The 19,029-nt window shown below is 44.4% G+C and overlaps 2 protein-coding genes across 4 annotated transcripts in view; one reads left to right on the top strand and one right to left on the bottom strand.

Annotated features, from left to right (window-relative positions):
- Positions 1–4,910: 4,910 nt before the first annotated feature.
- The window catches only part of MOB3B (MOB kinase activator 3B), a 201,630-nt gene continuing 187,511 nt past the window's right edge, over positions 4,911–19,029 (top strand). For 2 of the 3 annotated variants that reach the window (XM_024754685.1, XM_024754671.1), the window contains exon 1: positions 4,911–5,104. The gene's annotated coding sequence lies outside the window, so the exon portion shown is untranslated. Of the gene's footprint in view, positions 5,105–5,782; positions 5,832–19,029 lie in introns of those variants that run through there. The other variant, XM_024754679.1, reaches the window with a different exon arrangement.
- IFNK (interferon kappa) lies at positions 9,754–10,378 on the bottom strand. Its single transcript, XM_024754697.1, has one exon. It carries the CDS (start codon positions 10,376–10,378, stop codon positions 9,755–9,757), a length of 624 nt encoding a protein of 207 aa, XP_024610465.1. The 3' UTR covers position 9,754.

Raw genomic sequence — 19,029 nt, 5'->3', positions numbered from 1 at the left:
AGGGTTACGGCCATGGGCTTCAGTCACACTGCCCAGTCTAAAACCTGCCTACATGATGTACTAGCTGCATGACCTTGGGCAAGTTAATTCAAACTTTTCTAGCCTATAATTTCCTCACCTGTACCTACTACCTAGGGAATCTTCTGAGTATTAAATGAGATATTCCATGTAAAGTGTTTAGCAAGTACCTGGCATATTGTAGGTGCTTAATAGATATTAAGTATTTGCAATGCCTACAGTGAGGTATTTTCATTAATTATTTCAATATGTATTTATTGAGTGCTGTATTAGTCTGTTCAGGCTCTTGCAACAAAATACCATACCACTGAACGACTTAAAGAATAGACGTTTACTTCTCACAGTTCTGTAGGCGGAGAAGTCAAAGATTACAGTGCCAGACAGTTTGATTCCTGGTGAGGAATCTCTTCTTGTCCTGCAGATGGCCCCTGCTCACTGATGTCCTCACATGGCAGAGAGACAGCGATCTCTTGTCTTTTCTTTTTTCTTCATGTAAGCCACTAATCTCACTATGAGGGCTCATCTAACACTAATTATCTCTCAAAGACCACATCTTCGAATACTATCATACTGAGGATTAGGCCTTCAACACATGAATTGGGCGGTAGGTTGTGGCGGGCGGAGATGGGCACAGAGTGGGTGACAACAATACAGTCCATAGCAAGTATCTATACATTTTCTATACTTTTATTGAGCTGGTCTAGGCATAGAGCAATAAATCAAACAGAATAAAAACCTTTGTCTCATGGAGTTTATATTCTGCTGGAAAGAGTAAGGCAGTGTGTAGAGGGAATAATTGCTGTCATAGATGTCCACTTCCTTATCTCCCTAACCTGTGAATATGTTAAGCTACAAAGGGGAATTAGGTTGCAGGTGGAATTAACATTGCTAATCAGCTGACTTTAACATAAGAAGATAATCCTGGATTATCTGGATGGGTTCAGTGTAATTTCCCCATAAGTAGAAGAAAGGAAGCAGAAATACAAGAGTGATGCAATATGAGAAGGATTTGACCTGCCCGTGCTGGTTTTGAAGATGGAGAAGAGGGGCTATGAGACAAGGAATGCGGGTGGCCTCTAGAAGCTAGTAAAAACAAGGAAACTGATTTTCCCCCATAGATTTAAAAGAGGATTGCAGCCCTGCTGCCACCTTGATTTTAGCCCAATGAGACCTAAGTTTGGACTTCTAAGTTCCAGAACTGTAAGATAAATTTGTATTATTTTAAGCCACCAAGTTTGTGGTAATTAGTTACAGCAGCCATAGAAAATGAAAACAGGCAGTGTATATATTGTATATCACATGGCGATAAATTCTATGGAGAAAATTGGAGCGGGGAATGTGGAGAGGGAGTGTTGAGGGTGGCAGTTGACTGTAATTTTAAATAGAGCAGAAAGGGGGGCCCTCTGGTGACTTCTGACCAAGACCTGAAGGAAGTGAGTTAGTAAGCCTTGAAGTATCCGAGTAAAGAGTGTTCCTGGCAGAAGGCACAGCAAGTATAAAGGTAGGAGCTTACCTGGCATTGGTGGGAATCAAAGAGGGCAGTGTGGATGGAGCGGAATTTGTGATGGGGAAGGTAATGGGAGACAAAGTCAGAGATAAAGGGGTACTTCTTTGTGCTGCTTTTACTCTGAGTAAGAAAGGAAGGCCCAGGAGGATTTTGAGTAGCAGAGTGACGAAAGGCAACATACATTTTAAGGGAATTACACTGGCGGCTGTATTGAAAATAAAACAAACGCAGGGCAGGGAGGAAGCACGGGGACCAGGTAGGAAGCTATTGCAGTATTCCAGGCTGCAGGTATTTGTGGCTGGACCAGGATGGTAACTGTGGAGGTGGTGGGCGGAGGTCTGCTTCCGGATATCTTTTTTTTGTTTTTATTTATTTATTTTTGGCTGTGCTGGGTCTTAGTTGCTGCACGTGGTGAGCGCAGCAACTAAGAGTGGGGGCTACTCTTCGTTGCGGTGCGCGGGCTTCTCACTGCGATGGCTTCTCTTGTTGCAGAGCACGGGCTCTAGAGCGCAGGCTCAGTAGTTGCGGTGCACCGGCTTAGCTGCTCCGTGGCATGTGGGGTCTTCCCGGACCAGGGCTTGAATACATGCCCCCTGCATTGGCAGGCGGATTCTTAATCACTGCGCTACCAGGGAAGCCCCTGGATATCTTTTGAAGATAAAACCAATGAGTTTTTCTGATAGAGGTGGAATAGAAAAGGAGGAAAGTCAAAGAAGATTCCACGGGGCCTTAAGCAATTGAAATGTTGGACTGGCCCTTCCCTGAGTTGAGGGAAGACAGCAGTGTGAGCAAGTCTGACAGGGAGAGTCCATTCAGTGTGGGTGAACTTTTGATATCTGAATCCTCTCCCTCCCCCATTCTTTTCCTTCAGAGTACTTTTCCAGACGAGCAAAGACACATACATGTAAGGAATAATAGCCAATGGGAAACAATATCTACTTCACATCATGATGGGGCCAGTTTGCTGTACAATACAGGGCTCTGATAAAAGCCAGACTGGAGAAGAGATGTAGCCCAAGATGCTATAGATTGAATGTTTGTGTCCCCCCAAACACAATTCGTATGTTGAATTCTAACCCCCAAGGTGATGGTATTGGGAGGTGGGGCCTTTGGGATGTGATTAGGTCACAAGGGCAGAGCCCTTATGAATGGGATTAGTGCCCTTATAAAAGAGGCCTGAGAAAGCTTCCTTGTCCCTTTCTGTCATGTGAAGACACAGAGAAAAGATGTCTATGAGGAAACGGCCCATCATAAAACATTGAATTTGCCAGTGCCCTGATCCTGGACTTCCTAGCCTCCAGAACTGTGAGAAGTAATTTCTATTTATAAGCCACCCAGTCTATGGCATTTTGTTTTAGTAGCCTGAATAGACTAAGAAACAGGACCAAAGAAGGCTTGAATTTAAAATGCTGGCCCTTCAGAGCAGATTCTGAAGGTTGAGCCATTTTCTTCCAGCCACCAGCTCACAGGCAGGGAAGCTAGATCAAGGGTGGGTGAGAGATAGGATGTGATTCATTATATTGACCCCACTCACTGGTTAAAGTTATCGAGGAAATAACAAAGGCTTCCTCCCAACCACCAGGTTCACCATTTCTCCCCACTGAAGGGGCCACTAAGGGGATGAAGTGGGATGAAAGTTCTCTTTTCCCTACAGGCAAGGCTGAAACCCAAAGAGAGAGGCAGAGACCCTTCCATTAATGCTTATTGATTAGAATCCAATGCCTTCTTTGCCCCGCACATGCCCTGCTCATCTGCGCGCTGGAGCTTGAACCCTATCTTCGAGGGCAGAAGTTGGATCTCAATGTTCTGCTTTAATTTCTGAGACAGGAAGCCTTATTTTTCCTCTCTTCTTGACAGAACAGAAAAGACCACGTAATGAGAATTCTGGGGCAGGCAACAGCCTCTTCCCAATTAGGGACAAGTGAGTATGAGAGAAGGACTATTAAAGGTAAACTAGAGTAATTAAGAGACACTTCTACCCTGATTGTTATGGATGATGAAGTGCTGTCTGATTGCCATGGAGCCCAGGAACAAAAGGAACTTGAAAGCAGTGAATGGGGTTTTAGACAATTTGGAAATGAGATTGCATGACTCAACAATGAACAGAAACATTGCTTTAGTGGCTGGGTTTTTGTATCTGACCATTTTTTCTTCTCTTGTTTGAGTTTTTTTTTTTTTTTTTTTTTTTTTTTTTTTTTTTTTTTTTTTTTTTGCGGTACGCGGGCCTCTCACCAATGTGGCCTCTCCCGTTGCGGAGCACAGGCTCCAGACGCGCAGGCTCAGCGGCCATGGCTCACGGGCCCAGCCGCTCCGCGGCATGTGGGATCTTCCCGGACCGGGGCACGAACCCGTGTCCCCTGCATCGGCAGGCGGACTCTCAACCACTGCGCCACCAGGGAAGCCCCTTGTTTGAGTTTTATATTCACAATATTCATTATCTCTGCATTGCCAAATGACACAGAATTAACTCATTTAATCCAGGGTTGATATCATTAGACCATGACTATTTATTAAATATTTCTTATAATATCAGAATTGACTTGATATTGCAAAGGATGGGTGAGATTTTAGAGGGTCTCACTTGGTAGTTGTGGAAACAGCTTTTGCGGGAAGGATGTTTTCTCTGTGTATTCTAGTTTCTACTCAATATATTTCCATACTTCTTTAAAGTGTGTAGTAAGAACTGTATAATGCAATACTTAGTCATTTGGTACTTCTCAATCAATGTGCACTAAGATGCTATCATACGGAGAATTAAAAGATGTGGAAGACTCATTCTTTTCCTCAGGAAGCTTATATTTAATGACTCCTACTATGAACTAGGAATACTTTCTATGTTTACTTTACCCTTTACTACCACCCTGCAAGGTAGATACTACAAGGTAGAGGTCATGGACCAAGATCACACAAACAGAAAGTGGCAGAATGTGGGTTGGGCTTCAAAGTCCATGCTCTTTCCATTACTCCCAGCTTGCTCTAGCAAATTGCTAGAATCTCAAAGTATTTTCCAACGATTAATGCTCTCCTCAGTCGGGCAGTCCACAGCATTTTTCAACAAGTCAGAAAATCCTGGAGAAGGTAAGCAATTTCCTCCTCTCTAGGTGCCTTGGATGTGGCCCTGGTGGACCCAGAACGCACCCTTTCTGATCTGATATCCTACTCCCCGCCTTGGCCACAGGGTCAATGTCTTTTCCGTAAGGCCGGGAGCCCTGCTCAGACTGTCCATTCCCCACCTCTTTCCGGAGGGAAGATGACCCAAAGGCGACCTAACGTTCCTTTCCGACGGAGCTGCCATTCCGCGGGCGACCGCCAGGGGGTCCCCGCACGCGCCTCCGCCTGGTAGCCGCGCGCCGGGTGCCGGTGGGGGCTGCTTTGGAGCGGCGGCGTCTGCAGCTGGAGTCCCGCGCTCGCTCGCCCGCGCGCTCGTTGAGACCGCGCGCGCTGGCCCGGGAGCCCCTCGCTGGATTCGCGAGCGTCGCCCCTCCTGCCCCGAGCTCATCCTCTTCCTCTCGCGCAGCCTGCAGCTGCCCCGGCGCGGGGAGCCGACAGGGCCCCGGGGCAGAAGGTAAAAACCCCACGGTGAGTGAGAGCTCGCTTCAAGCGAGGGGAGGTGGCGCAGCCCGCGGCCGCTTGCGCCGGGTCGCGCTCAGGAGGGTAGAGGTGCGGGGCGCACCTGGGTGCGGGTGCAACAGGAGGGCGGGAGGCGGCGGACCCCGTTTCCCCGCCCGCCGTTCGCTGGCTTCCGGGGCTGGAATCCGCGTCAGACCCCTGCCCGCGTCTTGGCTTCTGGCCGGCTCCTCCCGCGCCCTTCCCGGGTGTGAACAAGAGTCCACCCCGGGCTCCGGGGCCTTGATTTTAAAAGATCTGTCAAAAATATCGATCTTCTTCGGGGTACAAGTCTGTCCCCGAATCCATCCCGCGTTGCAGATGACTGCAGGGTGCGTGCGGGGCAGTGGGTGGCGGGAAGACAAACTTTTACAAAAGTGCGCCTGGGCAGGGGGACCACGTTTAGGGCGTCTTGATACTGAAGGAGGAGGCTCGGCTCGGGTCTGCGAAGGGGGACTCCGCTCCATCGGCGAGGTCGCCCCGGGGACTGTGGATGCTTCTTGGAGGGAGAGGGTGTGAAAAGGACGTACAAATCCTGCCGAACCCCTGGGCCAACAACTGTCAAATATCTGGAATCCCAGCCCCTCCCTTTCCCTGCACTGAGGAAGAAGGTGGAAACCCTTCAACTTTCCTTTAATTGCCCCTCCCTGACTTTGGACCCCTCTGGAAGGGTAAAGGGCCGACTCCCGGCGCCTGGCAAGTAAGTACCAGAGACCCCAAACTCCTCAAGATCCCCCTTCACCCACCTTCCTGACCCCTCCCAGACGTCCTTCCCGCAGGGACCACGCGACAGAGCCGATTGAGATCGTGGCGAATAGCCTTTTGTTTCTCCGCGTTTCCCCTATTGTTTGCCTTTCTCACATCTGGCGGGGCTCGGGAGACAAGGAAGCCCCTCGGGTCCTCCTCCCCCCGCCTCCATACCAGCCACCCGGCCAGCTCGCGCCCGGGAGCCCGCCTGGGGAAGGAGAGGAGCCCGACCCCAGCGGGGCCGCCCCACCCGGGCCTTGCGGTTAGAGGGCGGAGGGAAAGTTGTTCCTTCCCCGCCTCCTCGGGTGCCTGTGGCCCTGGGCGCATTTCTCAGGTCTTATCCCCAGCGCGCCGAAGAGCGCAGGTTGAGATGGGTGCCTCTTTCGGCAGAGAGTGGAAGCGAGGTTCCGCCCCAATCTGGGTGTCCTTTGCTGGGTTCCAGTGGATTCCGATCTCCGCCTAAAGGCGTGTGGCCGGCCGGCTGCCAGGCGGCGGGACGGGATCAGGGCACTTCTGGTAGGCCGACAGCTTTAAGGCTCTGAGGTCTGCGAGTTTCCAAGGGTCGAAGGGCAGGCGAGTCGCCTTAAAGAGAATGGAGATCTGCAAATAACCTAGGAAGCCTCGAGACTTTGTCTAGAAACAGGAGTGAAGTGGCTCCCTCCAGAATGAACCTGGAGTTCTGTCTTCGCATAGGGCTCCAAGTGTAAAGTCCCGGTCCCCTCTCGGCATTTAGGAAAAGCGGATCCGGAGGACCCAGTGCAGACGCTGCCAGGGCCGAGTTCACGATACCCAGGCCTTGTGGATCGGTGTCTGGAGACAGAGTTCTCCTGTGAGTGCGCCTGTGAGATTATAGTGGCCCTGTTTCTCTGCCTTTCCTATCAAGTTGTTTGCTTACACATGGTGCTTATTCTTAATGGCTGTGGATTATTAAAGAACTAGGACTTACCACCTGAAACTAATATTGTACATCAACTATACCTCGGGGGCGGGGGTGGGGCGGGGGAAGAGCTAGGGCCGAAGCACAGTAGCCACTCTGAGAGGGCAGGGCCCCCAGCTGGTGCCCCTAGAGTCGGTTAGACTGTGATAGGAGACTGTGTCTGTACACCTGTTGGAATCTATACCTGCACATAGTCTTACATATACTGGTGTCAGCCTTTTCTGTCTGACTGACACCCCATCAGTCCCCTTCCAAGGAGACTCAACTACACCCTTTTTTTATCCTCCGCCATTTGATCCCTGCCCCAAGACAGGGGAGGGAGGAAGCTTCCATCTGAACACTCGTGACCGATGTACCCACTCAAGCATTTTAAGTAGAAACTGCACAGTGGCCTCTGCCCAGTTCCAGAAGTTTTCCCTTTACTGGACTTATAACTTTTGAGCTTCCACTTAATAAAGAAGAACAAAGGAGACTAAGTCAGGAGAGTGGACACATAGAGCACTTTCTCCAGTGACTTCTGAATATTACCAGTGGGACCAACAAAAGCAAGCAAGCAAAATCTTTGAAGTACCAGAAGGCACTTTACGAAGATTACATTATGAAACTGATCCCCAAGGAAGGATTCCTTTGAAACTAGCAGCAGCAGCAGCAGCAGGAGAAAAACAAGAAGGACCTGAGTTGCTCAAGAAGTGTCTAAGGGCGTCATTAACAAAGTGAAAGGGCAGTGTCTGTCCCAGTCTACTCCAGTAAGGAAGACAGGGTAATTGGAGTGAAAGATAAGCTTGTACAGTTTCTTTAATTTTAGAATTAAAAGAAAACCCTCCCCAGCATTGTAGAAAAAACCAGAAAATACAGAGAGGTGAAAATTAAAGCAGAAGAAGGAGGGATATTATAAACAAGGCTCCATTAAACAATCTTATCCAGGTATTTCCTTGGAATAAATTTCTGGAGATAGGATAGCCAGGTCTAAGGAGTTAATGTACTTTTTAAGGGTAGTTAAGATGTCATATTGTCCTGTAGGAAACTTTTGCCAGTTTAACCTCTCCCCATCAATACACAGGAGTTTTTTTCCCCTATACCCTATACCCCACTGATAGTCTATATTATCACTCTTTTTTATCTCTGCCAGAATGGTGGGAGGGGAGTATCTTATTGTCTTCTTTTGTATTTATTTAATCATAAACGGGATTAAACATTTTTTCACATTGCCCGTTAGTATTTCTTTGTGATGGTGCCAGTTTCTGTCCTTACCTATTTTTCAGTGAGAGTGTTCTCCTTTTTCTGACTAATGGTGCTCGTAATTAAAGCATCCTGTCTGACTCCTGCCTCTGCCAGTACAATCAGACAATCTTTATTGACTGGAAGTGCCAATTCTCTTCCTTCTTGCATTGCAAGCATTTAGCAAGACTGCAACCATAAGTTGCTGAAGTAACTGACACGATCCCAGTGGAGTTACAAGGGAGACCATGCAAAGGCATTATTAGAGAAATTCATGGAAAATATTAAGTGTATACTTTCTGCTCAGTAGCTTGCATGCCCTAATTCCTTTATAGCTTGTAATGCTTTTTTAAAATTTAGAACTACTACTGATGAGTTGTTTTTTCTAAATGGATTATGCTAACTCATTTTATTGTGTGATCCTTCCACTGATAACCAGTATCTAGTTCTTGTGCCTTTAAACATTTCTCCTAACTTTTGGACTGAATTTGCCTCAATTTTATCATAAGACTTTCTCAGTTTGACTACATTGTTGGAGCCCTGTACTTGGATAAATCTTGAATCTAAACAGTTTAGCAGCGTGCTGTTAAAGTAATAGCAGGAGAAGCCTTCCAAGAACTGAACCGGGTACATTTCACCCTCTTTGATGCATTTGGGTAGCCACAGTCTCCGTTAATTCTTGCTTGAAGGTAGATGGTTCTGAAATGGGGTAGAGGAGAGAGAGGAAGAGAAGATTCATTTCAGCTAGAAGATGAATTAATACAGATGAAGGACCACACAAGAAAATTTAAGTAAACAGTCTGGGTAATCTAGGTACAAATTAACTTTCAAAAAGATAAAGTCTATTAAAGTGTCATGTATTATTAAATTTATTTAACAAATAGAGAGTGGCTTTCTAATTGGGAAAATCCAATCTGAAATTCTTCCATAGTCTGACTGTAGACATTTCATTTCAGGCAGAAAACAAACAAACAAAAAACAATGAAAGGCAGATATTAAACTTTTCTGTAGCATTTTCCATGCCTTTAGATATGAAAATCACACCGTATGCATTAGCAATGAACAATGCTCTCTGCATTAAATCACAGGCATCTAATTCAACCATCCAATATCACCATGGATCTTCACTCTCTTAAAATAATAAAATACCAAGCCACAAACTTTGTATCATTTTAACTAAACCAAGTTGAGAAGCAAATGGGCCAGAAATTTCAATTTTTTTTTTTTTTTTTAACAGTAGGGAGACAGGAAGGGTTTTAACTCTATGGGAGCGTGTATAAGCTCTTTTAACGTGCTGAACTTCCCTAGAATAAACAACCTTGGCAGCAAGAGCATTAAGTCATTGAGGTGTTCCATTTTTCAATATTCTCTGATCCGTGTCCTCTAGCCATTGTTTTGGTGGAGTTCAAAGGTGAGAGATAGAGCAAAGCAAGTACGAAAGAGCAAAAGGAAAGAGGAACAGAGAGTAGAAGGTGGAGGGGGAATCCTCCTTTAAAACTGTCTTCAGGACTTCCTAACAAGACTCTTGGTCACCCAGGAGGTGGTTGGCATCACTTTCTTTCTGCCAAACTTCAGAAACAGTGAACATTACCTAAACCACCACCAATCCAACCGAGGGGAGCCTTGGCATAGCACAGTAATCCTTAAACAGAGGATGAAGGAGGAAGAGAAGGAAAAGGAGATTTTGGAGGGAAATGGAATTTGAATTCTAAGAATATACCTTATTTCCTCCTGAGTAGTGCTGTGAATTTATGAAAGAAGTAGAAGCATCTTCTGATTTCCACTCGGACGATCTCCCAGGCGCAGTGACTGTATTTCTTATCTTTGAGGAACCTGTCTATCCTGTTGAAATACCTCCTCAGCTCTAGGTTGCTCAGCTGGGGGACTGGAGTTCCTGACTGTGTCCGCTCATCCTCTGCCACCTCTCTCATGTCTTCGTTTTCCTCCTCTTCTTCCAAGCATTGTTCCAGGTATTGCAGCTGTTGATCAAGTCCGATTTGGACTTGTCTCAGGTGTTTCTCTTCCCAATTGGATTTGAAGGTGTCTTGAATGAAGATGTGGAAGGCCTGTCTGGACATTTCATAGAAGGCCTCCTTGATGTCCCTCGTCAGAGGCTGGGTGTGTGAGAGGATCTCTTGGGGCAACTCAAAAGCTTTGCTTTCTTTTAGACACTCTATAGGAAATGACTTGCTCATCCTTCTCAGAAGGCTCAGATTTTGCCAGGTGACTCTCCTCAGGTGAACATTCAGCAAGTTACAGTCCAGAGAGAGGATGCCGGTGACAAACAGACCCATGAGGCACACCGGCCACATACACTTTCTAATCACATCAGGCTCGGCGCTCATTGTTTTTCCTCACCCCCTTAGCTGAAAAACCCACAAGACTCAAGGTTGACAGTGAGTGAGGTTTTAGGTCTTAAGTCTTACTTCGTGTGCCTTTTATACACCTGGGTATCTTCAGTGGGGAGGAGTTCTCTCATTCGTCATTTTATGGTACTCAGGGTTTCAGCCCCTTTGCCTCTGAGGCTTTTTTGACTTTGGGTGACTACATTGACTTTGGAAATGCAATCTTGTTTTTTTTTTTTTTTTCCAGAGAAGTGAGCAAAGCATTATCATTGTGTTATCTTAGGTGCCTGGGTGATCCATCCCAGTACTATAGAATCATCAGAACCAGCCTGATGCAGACTGTTTCAGAAAGAACTGAAAACTGGGACTCTATACACTTACTCACCTAATACTATTACATAAGAGAGAGCAATCCTCCAAGGAAATATTTTTACCTGACCCTGTAGCCGAACATCTTCTCTCATTGAGTTAATCATAGACGTTGACAAAATAACTATGATTATTTGATTGCAAGACCACTAGAACATAACATAGGTTAGGTTGTTTCTAATCTTGATAAATTAAGCTTTTTAGAAAATAATTAATTAATTTTTATTTTTGGCTGCGTTGGATCTTCGTTGCAGTACCTGGGCTTCTCCTTGCGGTGGCTTCTCTTGTTGCGGAGCATGGGCTCTAGACGTGCAGGCTTCAGTAGTTGCAGCACATGGGCTCAGTAGTTGTGGCTCGCAGGCTCTAGAGCGCAGGATCAGTAGTTGTGGCGCATGGGCTTAGCTGCTCCGTGGCATGTGAGATCTTTCCGGACCAGGGCTCGAACCCCTGTCCCCTGCATTGGCAGGCGGATTCTTATCCCCTGCACTACTAGGGAAGTCCTTAAATTAAACTTCTATGTTTGGATATTTTCTCTTTTTATTTGACTTTTCTGGGCCTCAAAAAAGATGAAAAACAGAGTGGGTCGTTGAGCATGGCACTTATCACAGAACAGACTAGGCCAGCTTAGTTTTCTGTTGCCATTAGGAAATGTTGAAACTCTCCAACTATCCTTTCCTTTAGTTAAACCTGAACCAGTGCTTACCACCCCCGCATAGCATTTTGTATGATCTGATCTCTTTCTTAGAAGTTCTCCAGCGGGTTGTATATTGGGGAATATTTTTCTGCCTCATTAACTTCTCTCTTGTAGTATCATGCTTTTTTTTTTTTAACTTTTAGATATGGTTTAGACAGTATTTTAAAACTTTAACTTAGCTGTCTTTCCTTCTTGTTTAGAGGTTCTGCATGCTGGAAAGTTTTTTTTGTTTGTTCCTGTTTGTTTTTGAGGAGGTATATGAGTAGGTGATCACCCATTTTAGCCAAGCTAATTCCCACCTGGATCAGTATTACTGTGGTAATAATGGCTGTCCACCACTTATGGTTTTCACCCTGTTTGACCAGATAATCTTCTTCTGGTTATGGTCAAAGAAAATTTCTTTCTCCAGGAATGTGAAATGGGATGTCATTAAATAAGGTTAGCTTTAATTACCACCTTAAAAAAAGAAATGCATTAATTTTCAATAAAATCATTTTAGAATGGTAAGCAACCACTGTTCCATAAATATGGCAAACTTGGACCGCAAAATTGCTTAAAATGTTTGTGTTTAAATTAGCTGGCTACACCAAAGGCTAATTGTAGACAAGTGAGACTTCTTAAAATCCTGGCTTTTTGGACTGGTTTACTATGAGAAGAAAACCTGCTACATAATGTTACTCTATGTGCTCTCTCTGTATAAATTCTGATTTCACAGAGATATTTTGTGGGATGACTAACTTAGAAAAATAATTAGGAAAATGGGCCCTTTTACACAGGAATATAAATTGACACAAACTTCCTGGAGAGCAAGGTGGTGCTATGTATCAAAAGCCTTAAAAATGTACCTAATCTTTGACTCAGCAATTCTCCCTCTAGGAGTTTATCCTCCAAGAAATAATGGTGGATGTCTTTTAAGGACTTAGCTGTCAGGAAGTTCATCACAGCAAAAAACTGAAAACAATTTAAATGTTCAGCAGTAGGTACTTGGTTAAGTAAACCATCTGTAGAAGACATCTGTGCAAGCATTAAAAATTATGTTGTGGGAATATATTTGGTTACTTGGATGGATACACTTTGTAGCTTAAAAACAAGTTTACGTGGTAGTATATAGTCTTATTTGTTAAATATAAACATATGCATATATGTACAGAAGAAATCTAGAAGTATATATGCTACAAATATTGAGTCATTATCTCTGACTAGAAAAATAATGGGTGATTTTTAGTTTTGTATTTTTATTTACCTAGACTTTTAAAGTTTTCTATAGGCAGCAAGTATTTCTTATTTAATAAGGCAAACTATTTTTCAAACAAAATATATTGAAAAAAAGAGATATTATACATCTGCAGTAGGATCAATACTACTTTATTTATGTAAACATTTCCGTTCTAGGGTACTTTAAAAAGGAGATGTGAATTTTCTCTGAGATTCAGTTCTAATTCAGTTGATATGAATAATGTAGACTATGTGGGAGTTCAGTGTAGTATTGTTACAACTTTGCATATAAAGAATATAGGTTTATGTATATATATATATAATACATATATTTATTATTGCACATACGTACACACACAGAGTTTATAAAATGCAAATCTCTTCTCAGGGCCAGACCTTCTTACATACCTCACTTAACTTCTTATACCTAAAGCTTTTTGAATTGTCGCAGTCAGAACTGCTTGTTCCTCTTTGGGCTTCTACAGTACTTGGTCCTCCTTAATTCTGGCTTTGTAAAGTAAATAATTGTGTTAAGTGTTGATCTCCCAATTTTGTGTGCCCCCCACCTCCACCCACCCAGGGTGCTTAGCATAGTTCGTGCTTGAGACAGTTCAAACGTACTAACCAAGCTAAGAGATTGTTCAGTTGACCTTCTATGCTAAGAGGTTCTGCCCGTGGGTGATGGAGGTGGCTGGAGATTTGGCCGTTGTCAACCATCTTGAAGGTCCCTGTATTTTCTGCCGTGTACAGTTTTGTCATCTTATCCCCCTCACCCCATATTCCCTCCCTCTATTGTCATTCCATATTGTATCCTCATTTATTCAAAACTGTATTTTTAGCATCTACCGCGTGCCAATCCCTGGGCTAGGTCTTGAAGAAGGAGGGATAAGGTATAGTCCATGATCTCAAGGAGTCCGCGGTTGGAGAAGTAGGTATGTTCTGAGTGTCTTAGGTACAGGAGTAATTCATAGGTCCTCCCTATAGCGTGTACCTCATTCCTCATGTACAATATTCATGACGAAAAAGGAAAGATGATGGACATGCCTGTTGTCCCCTCTTCCACCATTAGAATTGCTTGATTTAGCAAACAACAATATGGAAGACCTATGCAATATTTGGAATGCACCTTTACTAAATATCATTAATTTTTTAATCTAAAATTCCAATTTAATGGGGCGTCCCGTATTTTATCTGGCAACCCTATCCACCATGCCGGCTCCCATTGACCTCTTAGAGCAGAACTCAGACATGAAGGCCTCTGCAGGAAGCTTTTCCTCTGCTAGCTGTCTACCTTATGCAGGGGGGCATTCGATTGTGTTTCTCTGTGCTGGTTTTACTTGTGCATACATCCCTAACAACTGTGCACAGTCCGAAGAGGGTACCTGTCACACTGAGACAGAATAGCACACACACGTACCCTCTCACAGAATTGTTGTGATCAGAAGCATTATTGCATGATCAGTATTGGTCATGCCTCTGTTCTGTAAAAGCCATGCCATCTGACTCTATCTCAAAATATAATTAGAAAGGTGAAAAGAATGGCAGTGTAAGGAATCGTTTTTATTCCAGAATTTGCCTGTCACAGCTGCCCATTCTGAAACTGTGGGCTATATTTTCACATGCTAACATGGTACCTGCTCTCATTTCTCTCGATCATTTCTATGTGGTCAGACTTTCCTCAGGGGGAAAGCTGATTAGCAGGGGCTGCCCTGTTGTCAATGGAACTGTGTGAATTTGACATGTGGATGACATGGTTAACAGTAATGGGCAAGACACAACTTGTTTGACAAAATGGAGATGAGACATTTCAGTCTAGACAAGATAGCCGTGACTCAGCTCACAGGCATTTGGCATCGTATGGTTAAGACTGATAGCTCTCCGGGAAAAGGCAAGTTTTGAACCAGGGTGAGAGTAACATGTGGGTCATCCATGTGACTCAGTGCATGAAAGTCAGTCATTCTGTTTGTGGGGTCAGAAGATGATTGAGCCCAGTAAGGAGGTCAGAGATGGGAAGCCTTGTGTCCATACCTGTCAGTGCTTTCCATATGGCGTGCAGACAGCGGTCACCACAAAGTCAGGTGCAGCTCTTTTAGCCCAGACCAACCCTGAAGCTCTAATAACTGGGTGTTTCACTTATTCCCACTGCCTCCCATATTGGGGTCCCCTCTCCCCTGGTCCTCTAGTCCCTTTCTTGGTTGTTCTTCTCTTAACGACGTACCTGATATAGAAATTTATAGTGACTACACAAGTAATACGTGGATATGTGTCCATATAGTAAAAATTTAAACATTTCAGATAAAGTGAAAGCTTTGCTTGCCAGCTCTGCCTCCCATCATGCCTCTCTTCTCCCCTGCGGTAATGACAGTTATCAGTTTGGTATGTCCTTACTTGATATCTGTCTCCCCACTAAACACTAAGTTTCGTGGGCACATGTCCAACAACTGGCTTGTTCGCTGCTCGTTCTTGAATGCCCACAGGGCTCACAGAGATGCAGAGACATCTGGACCACTTCCACGGGTGATACGTGGCATGGGAGTAGGGGAACTTGTATGTATTTTTTAAAAATTGCCGAAACAGGTTTATAAAAATTGTGATATGCTTTGAAGCTCAAGCCTGGAAGTGTATTCCTGTGACTGTATATATGATATCATTTGGATATCATTGGAAAGATCTATGTTATAAACCCTTTGTGAATGTGAAGCCCAGTATAAATGGCTCATCAGACCTGGATCAGACAGATCCAGGTGCCTTTCACAGCACCCTGCACATAGTAGGTGCTCAGTAGTTATTTGTTGGATGATCAAGGGAAGATAATGAAGCCACGTCTCAGTGACAGGGAAGTTATTTGGTGGTTTAGTTCTTCTGGTGTAGAGATACGGGGAGGACAAATTCAGGTGCTGGGGAAACTTGAGAAGTTCACAGAATGGTAGATGGCAGCTCAAGCATTCGTTCAGTGTCCCCTCCTACTTCCATTGCTTTTGTCTTTGGGATTCCCCGAGGCTGGTTAGGTCATGAGCACCATCGTACCTCTACTCTGGTGGTATCACATAGTTCTAGTTGTTCTTTTAAAAATACGTATTTATTTTGACTGTGCTGGGTCTTAGTTGCGGCATGCGGACTTCTTGGTTATTGCAAGCTTGTGGGATATAGTTGGCCGACCAGGGATCGAACCTGCGCCCGCTGCAGTGGGAGCGTGGCGTCTTACCCACTGGACCTCCAGGGAAGTCCCAGGTCTGTGTTGATTGGTTAACTCACACATCCTCCCCTCCAGACAAGAAGTGTGTCTTACTCAGTTTTGTATACTTGGCACCTCTTACATAAAGACATCAAATGTTTGTTGAATAAAAGAAGGCCGTGTGATTTGTTTTTTATGGTTCTCAAGTTCCGGTATTAACCTGTGCTGAAAAAACTGAGAGCCTCCAAAATCATCCCTTCCCCCGCTCCTCTGAATATTGCCACTTCTCTGTATTAATTGCTCCTGGTAACTGTCATTTTATATCACCCTTTTGAAGGCTCAGTGGACAGACTTACCCCTGCTTCGCTTTTATAGCCCAGCTTCAGTTTATGCACATAGTAACTTCCTACACAGGAATAATTTTAGCTCGTAGAAAATGACCCCAGATAAATAGAGATTTAACGTGGTGGAATAAGTAGGTAAGTAAATAAATATGCACCATCAGTAAAACCTACCCTCAGTTTGGGGTTTATCAGAACAGCTTCCATCTGAATCCTATTCTACTGTTGTTTCTCTTGGTCCGTTTGAACCCTAATGGGGCTTTCACTTCTGAGATTGTGGTAAGCATTTCAGATGAGAGAGGTCACCTACCAGAATAACCCTCCCTTTTACCCACTGAGTAGATGTGGATTTCTTCCCAGACCATATCTGAGTGTGCCTGTAGTCTGGAAAAACGAGTGGAGTGAGTGATGGACAGAGATGTCCTCTTGTCTTGGATAAATATATATATATATACATATATATATATGACCCCGCATCCCCTGCATCGGCAGGTGGACTCTCAACCACTGCGCCACCAGGCAAGCCCTTGGATAAATATTTTAAAAGGAATTGCCGTGGCAGAGATGAGGACTGTGGCTTCTTTTAATAACTATCAGTTTGAATGTGGTCATAAGGCTTCCTGACATTTATGAAGAACAAAGAAAGGTATTATTATGGAAAAATTTAAGTGGGCTTTTCTTTTTCTTTTTTTATTATTTATTTGGTTGCGCCAGGGCTTAGTTGCGGCAGGTGGGCTCCTTAGTTGCAGCATGTGGGCTCCTTAGTTGTGGCATGCATGTGGGATCCCTGAACAGGGATCGAACCCAGGCCCTGCATTGGGAGTGCGGAGTCTTATCCACTGCGCCACCAGGGAAGTCCCGAGTGGGCTTTTCTTTGACTGACAGAAGATTCACATGCCCCAAATTTTAGGGTTTTTTTTTTTTTTTTGGTCTGAGCAATGCCTGGGTTTGAGGATAGTGTCTGGAATAGTCTACTAGAGCTATGGGCAGTGGGGAGGGGCCTCTTTTCTTCCTGACAACACCCTTGCCCCTAGGTAGCCTGTGAAGTGCAGACTCTATATCATAGAATGTAGGGTTGGAAGGACACTGAGAGATAGACTCTTGAGGTCAGAGGGGTAAAGTGACTTGCCCAAGGTCAGAGTGATACTTGGGGGCAAAGTCAGGCTGAGACCCAGGTCCTCTGACCTCAAGGCCATCACTGCAAGTCTTTCATCAGTAAGCAGAGAGCTCCCTTCGCTCTGCTTCCACTGAGAGGAGATGCCCTCCGGCAGCCATAAGAAAGGGGATTCTGGAGGCTTTCTCTGATTTGAAGTCAGACAAGGATGCTATAACTCAAGCTCTTTCTGGTACTTCACAAGGGCTTTTTGGCTCTGTGAGGGAGGCATTAGTTAGCAAAGGAGGAAACCCTGAGTTGTCTGACACCCCTAATATTTCTACAAAGTTACTTAGAATTCTGCAAATAAAGACTGTTAGGCTTCCCAGGTTCCTAGGTCAGTTCAGGACTAAAGTGGTTGCCCTAGAGAAACCTGGAATGGGTTTCCTGAGAGGTTTCCCCCATGTCTGAAATTTATTTCTGGACTCATTTACTTATTTTCTTTGTTTTCCATCATATCTCCAGTGCTTAGCACATAGCATATGCTTAATAAATATTTACTGAACAATTAAGTATGTGTGTCACTATTTTATCTTATGAGTATACTGTATGAGATCGGTTCAATAACTCTACCTCTTGGTAGAACTGTGTAACTTTGAGCAAGTCATTTAAACTTCCTGAACTTCGTATGTAAATAGGGATAATAAGGGTACCTACCCCAAAGGGTGGCTGTGGAGATGTAAATTGCTAATAACAGTGCCTGGTACATAGTAAGCGGTCAATATGATAGTTAGCATCACCATCATCATTACCTGTTGCCTAGAGTGTAAAGACAATGCTAAATTCCAGGAGTACAGGAGCGGAAAAGACATATGTAGTCCCTGTCCTTGCAGAGATTCCTGGAGGCAGTGATATCTGAGCTGAGTCTTTTTTAAAACTTATTTTATTGAACTGTGGTTGATTTACAATGTTGTGTTAATTTCTACTGTACAGCAAAGTGCTTCAATTATACATATATCTAGGCATTCTTTTTCATATTCTTTTCCATTATGGTTTATAATAGGATATTGAATATAGTTCCCTGTGCTGTACAGTAGGACCTTGTTGTTCCGAGCTGAGTCTTGAAGGGCAAAAGCTGGTGGGAGTTTGAATTAGCATGGTGATAGCTGGTATGGGGAGGAAGAGAATTATCTAGGAGGTGAGACTGGCAGGTCTTGGTGATTGATTTGGAGTGGGAGGGGGAGAAAGAGGAAATAGACCAGGGTGAAGCCCCATTTCTGTTATAGATGGGTTACTTTGAGTTGTCTATGGGATAGCCAAGTGGAGATGTCCATTCGGCAGTTGGATATATGGGTCTGGATGAGGGCTGGAGACTGATCCAGGTGGGAGAGAGAGATTTGAAAGTATCACTAGAAGCTGTGGGTGATAATTAAGACCGTACGAATCAATGGGTCTGTCTAAAGAGGACATGTAGAGTGCAGAAAAAAGTGTGAGCCAATTTCAGAACCCTAAGCATAGCCTGCATTTAAAGAGTGGGCAGTGGAAGGAGAAACTGAAGAGGATGGTCACAGAGGCATGAGGAGAATGAGGATGGAGTATTTTGACTCTTTATCTGCCTCTCTGCCTAGATAATTCCTCATAATGGCTCTCTAAGACAGCCATTCTCAACTCAACTCTGTTTGCCATCATTAATCTAGACCTAACCCCATCTTATAGATGAGATACTTTGAGGCTCAGAGAGGGGAATTAATTCATTTAAGCCTA

Source organism: Neophocaena asiaeorientalis, unplaced genomic scaffold (assembly GCF_003031525.2).
Source record: "Neophocaena asiaeorientalis asiaeorientalis breed wild unplaced genomic scaffold, Neophocaena_asiaeorientalis_V1.1 scaffold379, whole genome shotgun sequence".
Taxonomy (NCBI): Eukaryota; Metazoa; Chordata; class Mammalia; order Artiodactyla; family Phocoenidae; genus Neophocaena; species Neophocaena asiaeorientalis.
Note: the sequence above shows the minus strand (reverse complement) of the source record. Positions and strands in the feature narration are given on the sequence as shown.